Below are 11,296 nucleotides of genomic sequence, written 5' to 3'. Positions count from 1 at the left end.
TGGAGAGTGACACCCAGCTGGAAAAAAAAGTGCTTGTCAGAGCTGTGGCACCCAATGCTTTTCAGGACTATTTTACTGTAAAACTGCTAAAAACAGTCATAGAAAAGAACTAATAATAGGTAAGTATATAAATAAATGATGAGTTAAATTCATAAATAATAAGATAAATAAACATACTGCTTTTCCATGTAATTATTAAACTTCATGTAAAACAAACCTCTCTTCTGTGATGGAGATCAGTGAAAAAGCCTCAAGATTTGCTGTGATATTTAAGCTGGAACAAGGCACCCCACAATGCATTAGTGTACATTAGTGTGGATGCCCATTCTTGCCAGGTAAAGTAGAAAAATATTGCCTGCCTTTCCTCCTCTCTGTTTATGGCAGCCTGTTGAAATTATGGCTTATTTTCTGAAGCTTTTGACTGTTACATCGAAATAATAGCTTGCAGTCTCTTAATTAGGAATAATAGACAGACTAAAGAAACTATCGCTTATGCACTTTTTCAATAAGAAACAATTCCAAAGTGACAAGATTTTTTCAATAACTTTTATTTGTATAAAAATGTGAAAAAAGAAAAAGAAAACATGAACCTGAATAATTGGCCTGCTTTCAGAATTACAATACTTATTTCATTACAGCATGCACAGGTGTCATATCTGTCCAACAGAAACAAATAAGGTCCATTTAAATATTTCAAGTAATTCTTCCATAGCTTAAATGCTGAGCACCTCTCTGAACAACCATATGACTAGACTCCACCCACTAATGGGCTGTCTTTAGGCAGTGACCCTCACTCCCAACAACTGTGGTGCCACTGGCCAGAAGACACTGTTCACTAGGAGTTCAGCATATCACAGCAGAATTCTCCTGCCCTGATCAACACAATTCGTTTGCAATGTAAACACTATGGACCTCTAAAACGGAGTCACATAATACGCAAACACACACGCAAGTGGATATACACACGTACATGCCCATATGGCCACTTATATGTCCAAAGTTTTATCCTCTCCTGGGAAGAAAGCTCGTGGCATGTGGTGCCTCCAGTCTGTTGTGTTTGAAGGGGGCTCTGAGTTGGCTCCACTCCAGACTGAGGCACTGTGGGCTTGGCAAGGGCAAAGGCAGGCCTGGCTTATTCTCTCTGGCTCCAGAAAGTAATGACGAATCATCGCTGGACTAGTTCGCTACCACCCGAGAACGCATCCAGTCCAAACTCGCTGGTAAACTAGAGAGGGGAGAAGATGAAAGTGGGATAAGTAAATGATGTCTGACCTACATTACAACAACTGAATGTGTTACCCTTTTCAAAAGGGGTAAAATGTATCACAGATGGCTGCAGAATGTACATAAGCCCTCTTGCCAGTCACAGTGTTTTTGTACCAGATGTGAGCATCTTGTTGCAGGTGAATGTTTCTGTTGCTTTTTGCGATGAATTACGGTATTCATGTAATACAGCAAACCAAATGCAGACCAGTCTTTAACCCTGTCACATTACTGATTCGCCGGTGCTTTTTTTAATTACACCATAGAACGCTTGTGACCAAATGCAGCCATGTTGTTATTTGCGATAACACATAATGAGTGTTTATTGCTTTTATGCAACCATTCTGCAAAATAAAGAAAAAATAAAGAAAACAAGCCCAACTGTTATTTAATGTTGGCAGTTCCTTCAGCCAAAAAAAGTAGTAGCCTTTCACGTTACAGATAGAGACATAAAACTGTGACAATATTTGGTTCAGCGCAGTTTTTTACATATTTGCCAGATTATCCTGAATGATTTTGTTCCAGTCAGTCTGTATAGCATTTCACAGCCTATCTTGTTTGAGTACTGCCTTGTTTGTACATGGCAACCATAATCTAAGGTATTCCTGCTGTCATTCCTTTCTTTAAAATCTGACTAAGCGGGCTGCAGGTCAAACGTTATCTTACCGAAGTTATCTAATCTATTTTCTGTATTTGTACGTGCTAAAGTAGAAACTTGGCAACCAGTGCAACCAGTGAATGGTACAGTTTTTGGGAAAACAAAAAATTTTATCACAAAAAACAGCACAGGTAGAACGCTTCTCGACCAATCAGACTGTGCTGTCGAAACTGACTGTTGTATAATGCATTGCAAGGCATAATGCATTTGTAATACAGTTATTTTGTCCATATCATGGAGCCCTATTTTAAATATATTTAACACTCACCCCTCTCCAGTGAGCGCGCAGCAGGCCTGGACATGCCATGAGCGGGCTGTTAGTGAACTGAGGGTAAGACAGTGGGAAATTTCTGCTGCTGTCATGCTGTCCTTCATGTCCTGCTTATTGGCCAACACCAGCACTGAGGCATTCTGCAGATCCTGAACATGGCACAGAAAAAGAGAGAGAGAGGTTTAGGTATAGATTCTAAACACTGATGACCAAATATGAAAAAATGTAAATGACCAGGACATGCAGGTGGAGATGCATATCAACTCACTTCATGTGCAAGCATTCGATGAAGCTCTTCTTTGGTAAGAGTCAAACGCTCCCGATCTGTACTGTCAACCACCAGGATCACTATCTGCAAGATACAGAAATAGAGATAGTCGTTAAACACTTACTATCACTTAATCACTTTTACTGCTGATAAATAAAAGCATGATGACAGCAAAGAACAGTGGATGCAGAAATGAGACATGGCATATAGTCATGTAGAAGAGAATAAAAGCTTTTGCAATTTATATTGTAGTTAGAGAATCATCCTATATTATGCACTGCAAAAGATTATAAATTTGGCATTAACATAGTAATAAGCATTTTCCATACATATTCCACATACACATTTCCAAACATATTTTACTCTGAGGAAAAGTGGGAAGTTCCAGATCTCAGTTATTTAGACTAATAACTTCAAAATTCTTTACTATTATTACTTAATTTCTCTGAATGGTGAGTTTAAAGGGGAATTCCACCAACTTTTGAAAATGTCTGTAAAATTAATCGTTAAGATGTAGTCATTCAGAGTAATTTGATTTGACTTAGATTTCTTTACAATGGTGGTGATAGGAACCAGGGGTTGTGTGTCTACAACAAATATACATTTTGTTTACTATGCAAGATGACCTATGAACTTACACATGTTTTCTGAAGGTTTTATGTAATGTTGAATGTCAATTGTATGTAACTGTAATATGTAATTGCAATGTCAATTGTGAAATAGTGGTAGTGTACCTCTCTGCCATGAATGGATTTTTAAAAAATAATATATGTTTTAGGTAAAGAACCATATCAAAAACTACTGTAGAACTATTGTCAAGCATCAGGGTCTTCATACCAGTGAACAGAAAACTGTTTAATAAAATATTAAACAACGTTCTGTGAGGTAGCTCTAAAACGCTGGTTCCTATCACTATCAAGGCTGTGAACAATTCTGATATAGTACATGTTCATTTTATTTATGCAAACATTTTGAAAAACAGTGGAATTTCCCTATAACACTGTATTAGTTTGTAGATATTTGATGCAGATTTTTAAAAAAGGAACACATTTTTGTTGTTTTGGCTCTGTATGTCAGTGGCATGTAAGCTTTCATTTAAATACATTCACTGCTTTAAAGAAGGAAATCATACGTCAATCACCTCACTAGGGTACATGAGTTTGTGTCAGAGGACAAAATATGAGGAAGTACGTTTTGCTGCACTTCAAATATGTGGTTGCACATCCGTTTCATGTAATTATACTCTGATGTCTGTGACACACAAACATCATCTGATACTGATGGTTTGCCTGTCTAGAAGTGTTCCTGAACCCCCCGGCCTACGCAGACATGAGCTTGCGCTTTCAGACTCAGATGAGGGCTACAGAAATACCTACCACCAGCAGTCAAGTTAGTAATGAAGATAAGTGAGCTGGTTTCAGTGGCAGCCCAAGGCCTGGATCATGGACAGTTCATTTTCCTCTGTACTTTTTTCCATTTTCTGAGATCACTGGAAAATCTCAATCTCCATAAACTTAATGGGCTCAAAGTAAACTCAACAGGCTGCAATTTTTAACCAAACTGTAACCAGGTGGTTCTGTTCACATAGCTTTCTGCAAACTGCCACTGTCGAAACTTGTACCTCCACTTTCTTGTTTTCATAGAATTAAAAAATGCCAGTTGCCTTTTAAACTGTGTGAACATTTCAAGATGAATAGACACAATAGAACAAGGTTTTGCTCCAACAGTGATGATATGGTGGTCTTCGAAAAGACCACAGTGTTTCTTATAAGCCTTCTAGGGTTCTTCTTCTTAAAACAAATGGGATCTCCCATTATCTACTTATTGTTCTACAAGAGCCATCCACCAGGCTTTGTTTTGCTAAGTGGGCCGTTTAGAAATACTCCTTCCACCATACAGCCATGATCATTCTGCTGCAAATACTCATGTTATTTAACACCAATAATACTCTCCATAAGCAAAAGCAACATTTAACACCAGATCTGTGTCCAAAAAGATTAAGTACAGAACCAAATATCACAGCTGAAATACTTTTAGAAATCACTGCTTATAAAAAGAATATAAAACAGCAAAAAATGCACTCCAAAATCTCTTAAAAGGTGTCTCCCTCTCCTATTTCCTGCCATTGTCAGGCACACACCTCTGTATTGCAGTAGTAGGTGCTCCAGCTGGCTCTGAGGGTCTCCTGGCCCCCGATATCCCAAACAAGGAAGCGTGTTTTCTTGACGTTAATTTCCTCCACATTGCTGCCAATGGTAGGAGTGGTGTGCACAGCCTCTTTGGTCAAACTAGGGAGGGGGGGGAGAAATAAGTTATACAATATCTCAGCCTGCATTTAAATTGCTAAATGAGTTGTGTCCAGCAGGTGGTGCTATAATACTCAGCCAATAAACACAGCAGCATTTTTCAAAAAAAAGGCTTAAACAAATACTCCACTGAGATTTGTGACAATTCTGACAAATCTTCTGATTTAAAAGAACAGAAAAACTGCAGACTCAAAACACTTATAATAGGAGCCAGTGGTCAGAAGCACAAAGCTTAGAAGGATTTTAAAGGTTTTCTCTAAAGTTTGCTTCATGGTTTTTCGTTTTTTTCACTAAGTACAGGGGAGTTCTTGTCAGTTGTAGTCAGGAGATTATGCTGAACACCAAATTTGCTTCTTTGGCTGGGCCTAAAGCTGAAATATGCAAGCTGTGAATGAAATTTGGGCCTCCAACATCAAGCAGATTTAAAAATCAGAGACACTTACAACTGATAGAGAATTGTCGTCTTCCCAGCATTATCCAAACCCACAATGATCACTTTGTGCTCTGGAAGAGGAGGAGAGAGAAAAGTAAGCATGCATGATACAAAAAGTCACAGAAACCCAGGTGTATCCTTGTAGGTAAAAGGCCAAATATCACGCAAAGAAGCACACATTCCTTTCACTGATACTGGCCTCAGAAACACGCTCATGCATGTTTAGCTGACTCAGTATTGTACAGCATAATCATGAGACACTATCTCATCTGAAGAAAAGACAACTGAACAGTTATGCACTTTCAACCTGTCGACAGCATTAGGGTTTACGTAACTGGCCACAGCCTGAACTCTGCTGAGGTCAGCAGTAGAGAACATCCACATAAACCAATAATCTAGAACATCTAGCCTAGATAGTTCTGTGTGATAGGATTTGGCTGAGGAACTCAGCTAAGGGGAGCAAAATCAGGCCAGATCTCTTAACACAAACTAAAGGAATGGGTTAGGGCTAGGGTTACTTAAACAGTTTACCTCTTACCCCAAACCTGTCCATCAGCTAAGACATATCTGATGTCTGAAGTCTGCTTCTTTACTTTAGCAGTGAAAGTGCTAAATATAATAGAAGTCTATCGCACTGAAAAGGTAGACTTCCATTACTTATTAGCCACATTAGCCTCGTAGCTCCAGGACAAAACTAAAAAGCCAACATGCCTCAGCTGATGAACTATATTTAGGGCAATGGTAATACTGTGTAAATTAGATTTTTCGGTGAACTCTTCTTTAAGTCTACTGCTGGACAGAAAGGGGTTCTATTGACCATTCAAATCGTCACTACCTCTCCAAGACTAGTAATAATCAGTATGAAAACTACCATTCAACATTAAGAGTCTCCCTGCCTCAATAACTGGCAGCAAAATCCATGAAACTGACCAAGACAAAGATATAAAACGCCAGGTCAGGCCTTTAAAGTTAATGTCAAAGTTGCTTAAATGTAATGGGCTACTGAAAGGACACCACAGTGATGACTGGCAGCACCTGCAGAACAAAAAGCTTCATTATAACGAAGTTATAACAAAGTAATAAGCAGCCGTGTCTTACCTCTGTCACCGAACACAGCCATCAGTCTGGTAAAAAGTACTCCCATTTTTAAAAAAGCGTCGATTGCGGTTCAGTACACAGTGCGGTCTTTCCCTAAACCCACGTTGTCTTGTGTCGCTGATAAGACGCAGCTCTTCGGCGATTTCCTTTTAATTAACGTTACTTTCTTCCAGCGAAGCTGTCGAGCCCGAGGCCACAATATCGGTTGAATGATTTCTTCAAGTACGGAGAGGCTATAGGGGAGAAGGGGGCGGGGCGCAATGTGCTGGAACGTGACGTACTGGTGACGCGTTGAAGAAAGTGCGTGGAAACAATGAGCTTGATTGGCCACCTGCGGATCTGACGTAGGGTTTCCTCGTTTGAATGCGTGCAACCGGCGTTCCAAATATGGTCATCAGAGCAGAAGTTTATTTTGTTTTCGTTCTCGCCTGGGATTTCCAGGCAGGGAAAATTCAAAGTAATCAGAAAGATAGGAAGCGAAAGAGAAAAAGAGAGAGCTCAAGAAATTCCCGGGACTCTTGTAAACGGTTCAGGTAAAAAACAAACAAATAAACAAGCCTGAATTTGCTTCAAAGAATTTAGCTTGAAGTAACTGGTAATTATCAAAAATATAATTTGGTTGTGACAAACTGCTGTGGGAACTACTGCTTTCCTACAATACAAGAGATAGTGACAGTATTTTACAGCGAAATCTGTTACAGTAAGACTGAAGCTTTTTATAGACGCTTATTAGGATTGTTAGAATATTGTGGGGTGTTTTAAACATAATTATTTACTGCAATTATGATTTTTGAAGAACAAAGTGTTGTAGAATATTGATAAACTCTGCCTGTGTGCAGGGATGAATCACCAACCAGCCCAGTGGGGCCTTGGTGGGGCCTCAGGCCTTTGTTGTCAACACTCATGCCCAGAGGCCCCCCGAGCCCCCCTGACCAGGCCAAATATGTTACTGTAAGACTGAGGCCTTTTAAATACTCTTATTAGGATTTTTAGAATACTGTGGGACTTCATTTTTAAACATAATTTTAATTTAATTTAATTATAATATAATTTTTTAAAAACAAATGTTACTGTAATTATGAGCTTTGAAGCACAAAGATAAAAATATTTATAAAAGCACATGTGCAGCGATGGATCACTGACAGGCCTTGGGGGGCCTTAGGTCTTGTGGTCTCTAAAGACACTTGTGCTGAGAGGCCCCAAGAAACCAGGATCCGTCCCTGCCTGTGTATAGTTGGATACATGGTGCCAAAAGCTTTGATTAGCTTCACGAGGAATGAGGAAATCTTTCAGCTGTAGTTCTAGGTTATGACACGCCTGGTTTTGCAGAAGCAGATGATTTATTTTCCGTTTTTTGAAGCGTGCAGTTGAGCCTCATTCGCTCTTCCGTTTCCCCATTATGTAAGTAAGTGCACGGGTTTTGAGGTATGAGTCATCACACGTCTGAGCGAAAAAAACACATACAGATCAGACCAAAGAGATACCGAAGAAAGATATGAAATGCACACATGCCCACACAATAGAAGAATTGTGAATGTGTTTGTGTGGAAGTGTGTTTGTGTGATTCAGAGAAGCACAGAAAGAGCGAGAGAGTTTAGATTGAGATAAAAATGTCAACCTCAGCACTACAACAACCCACGTCCCAGCCTGTTTTCTGTTCATGATGACTCAATAAAAAGCTTGAGCATTATTTCACCTGATTGCCATTTTTTTGCCATTATCATTATTCATTCAGAACATTTGCTACGTGATACAGTAACTGGCCAAATTTTAGACTGTAAGACTGAACACTTCCTGCTAGAGAAAACAGCATAAACAAGCATTGCTGGTCACTAGCAAACCCAACCTATGTTGTGTTTTGGATTCTGGTAGCTGGTCAGCAGCATTAGAAGCAGTTATACTATTCACCACCAAACCTGGCAATGTTGTGTTTTGGATGCTGGTATGCTATTCAACAAGCATGACCATGCTGGGTGACCAGCTAAAACAGCACTAAACCAGCTTAGACCAGCTTAGACTGTGCTGTTTTTTCAGCAGAGTCATTTTCAGGATGATTAGAACTTGTTAGGCTGAACATTTAACATAAAGACTTAGGACTATACACTAAAGGGTGTCTTTCACTTTTTTTCTGTTCTTGTAACTAATCACAATTGAATTATTCTCCACCAGCCTTGGCATGGTTTATGGAAATCAAGCTGTACTTCGTTGTGTTTCCTTTACAATTACCAATCAGATCCATTGTCTCTAATACAGTTAAATGTAGATAAAGGAACAAACACTTCAGATGATCTTGGCTTGGTTTCCTAAAGCATTGTAGAGATCAGGTAAATATTAAGATGTTTACAGAGAGATTATATGGCTGTTTTTTGTCAGTAATTTTGGCCAGGTTTTCACTTACACACTACACAGCTGCACTCTGAGAGAATTCTTAAGGGGAAAGTGCAAAAAAGTCCTTAAGGGCAAATTGAGTTCTAGGCCTTTGTGAATTAAGTTTTCGCAAACTTATAAACACAGTGCTGTAAAATGTTTTAGAAGTATACTGGCTAAGCTAGCTAAGAACAGTTTAGTGCAATGGAATTCCACTAATCAATGGTGCTCTGAAGAGAAATTTAACAATGGAAATAGGAGTCACAATGTCTACAATCCTAAAACAGCCATTTTAATTGCTGTCCAAAATGACCAGTGAATCTACATGTCAAGTTTTTTACATGTAATTTTTTATATGTAATTTTTGTATGTAATACAAATTAAGGTAAAATAGTGTAAAATCTGAAAAGAATGGGTTTTCTTTGGGTACTAGTTTTCCCTACAGCATTCTACATGTTACCCTCTGCCATGAAAGCATTTTAAAAATAAAGAAATAAAATGAAATAAATTGGAGCATTTCACATCAAACCATTTAGAACGACTTCGTTTACATCTTAACCATTTAGCTATACATAAATGCTGAAATCAGCTGTATTTCCTTTTAAGAAGGGTTAGTTGATGAGTTGAATCAGACAGAGAAACATTTAACTAAAGTTCTGGGGTGTGTATCATTCTACATTAGACCAAGTGTTGGTTTTCATCTACTCTCTTCTAGTAACTACATTTAAATGAAACATTTTGACACTCTACTAGCTTTGGCTACACCTCATTGTGATTCATTCACAGATACTGATCAGCTCATTGTGTTACAAGTAGATAAAAGTACAGACACTTCAGATGATCTTGGTCTGGTATTTCAAAAGTCTTATAAGACAAATGTCATCCTAAGGCATTACAGAGAGACCAGGCAAATATCAGGATGCTTTAGAGAGGCTGATTCTGCAGGCTGATATTTTCACTTACACTTCCCTTTACTTTAACTAAACTATACAAAAAAATTTCCAGGAAATTTTTAAATGGAAAGTACAAGTTTTAGGTCTTTTTTGACAGCTGCTAAAAACACAGTGCTATAAAACACTGAAGTATAAGCATGTGGGCTCAGAACAGCAGTTAAGACGTTTAATGCAATGCCTTTACAGGGGAACTCCATTCATTTTTCAAAACACTTCACACAAATTGTTACATAAACAAAGTAATTTGAAGTGGTTGGATGTGAAATTGTGCACTATAAAGAGAAAACTCTTTACAGTGATGCTGAAACCAGAGACTGCAATTTTGACGGCATAAAATGTAGCCATTTTATTTGCTATCCAAAATAACTGGTGAATTTACATGTGTCTAGTTTTTATATGTTATGCTGATAATGGTAGAATAGAGATAAATTAACAAAAAAAGTTTTATTTTGCCTTAACACACTACATATACCTCTCTGCTATGAGTGCATTAAAAACAAATTAGGCCAAAAATCTGATCTCAAAACTATGAGCAAAAATCAAAGCAATGTCTCAGGAGTCAGGCAGCACATTGGTAACCATTTTATGTAATAGCTGTATGTTAAGAAGATTCTAGAGGCATTAAACTCAGTAACCGAGTTAAACATTAAACTTGACTCAGTAAGTTTTTCTAGTTTGTAGATTTCATATCAAACCACTTTGAATGACTGTTTACATTGCAATTATTGAATTATGCAGAAATTTGATTAATCAGTGGATTGGCTCTTTAAGTACACTCTTATCTTAAGTAAATATCTCTTAGGCAGTTAACAACTTAATTAAATATGTATGAACTACACTAATTAAATATTTATAAAAACTAAGACATGTATACATAAATATTTATAAACTAATTACGTATTTAAGATGTTTTATGCAAGCTGTCATAGACTGTGGACTCCTGACCAATATGGACTTCCCCCTTCAGGATATGTGTTGAGTGTGAGTCTGTAAATTGGAAGCGAATGTGTGAAATGTGTGAAATCATTCAGTAGTTTGACTTCAAAAACAGACACAATTGCCCCCTATAAATGCTCCTTCTTTCCCCTTTCACATCCCCCTGTCTGCTCTCTGTCATTCCACTCTTCCCGCTCTTCTATTTCCTCTTTTGTTTTATTGTTCTCCTCCACATGACGTCATGCTCTTTGTTCTCCCATCAATATAGTTTGTCTCTCAGTTTGCCCTTCTACTGTATTGTTTCCTTTAAAGGGCCCAAATCATGTGGAATGGAATGTTCCTCAATTTATTTAAATAAAATAACTGTATGTATGTAAAGACTGATAAAGTTTCAAAACTTAGCACTCACTTCTCAGTACATATAGTCCATCTTTGAAAACTTAGCTGTGAAAACAGCCTGTTTTGAATAGACTGTTTTTGTGATGTCACAAAAAAGCAGCTCATTAACATACATCCACTGCAGTTTAGCTCTGTCTATTCACATAGCAGTGATGAAGATGGTTTTAGTCTGGACTGTCTGTTGATTCAGGCACAATACTGGGCTTCCAATCACAACAGAGCGTATTTGGGCACCCCTGATTAAATGACATGTTTAATTGATTTTCTATGTAAAAATAATTTAACAAATCCTTTACAGAGAACACACTTCTCCACATTTTAATGCACAATTACTGTTTATTTGC

General features: G+C 37.9%; 1 protein-coding gene across 1 annotated transcript; it reads right to left on the bottom strand.

Moving 5' to 3' along the window:
• Positions 1–553: 553 nt before the first annotated feature.
• Positions 554–6,527, bottom strand: arl5c (ADP-ribosylation factor-like 5C). Its single transcript, XM_036590054.1, has 6 exons — positions 6,298–6,527; positions 5,210–5,270; positions 4,601–4,748; positions 2,461–2,544; positions 2,190–2,341; positions 554–1,225 (listed from the first exon to the last, which is right to left on the bottom strand). Exons 1-6 carry the CDS (start codon positions 6,341–6,343, stop codon positions 1,177–1,179), a joined length of 540 nt encoding a protein of 179 aa, XP_036445947.1. The 5' UTR covers positions 6,344–6,527; the 3' UTR covers positions 554–1,176.
• Between the last annotated feature and the right edge of the window lie 4,769 nt (positions 6,528–11,296).

Source organism: Colossoma macropomum, unplaced genomic scaffold, assembly GCF_904425465.1.
Source record: "Colossoma macropomum unplaced genomic scaffold, Colossoma_macropomum, whole genome shotgun sequence".
NCBI classification, from domain to species: Eukaryota; Metazoa; Chordata; class Actinopteri; order Characiformes; family Serrasalmidae; genus Colossoma; species Colossoma macropomum.
Note: the sequence above shows the minus strand (reverse complement) of the source record. Positions and strands in the feature narration are given on the sequence as shown.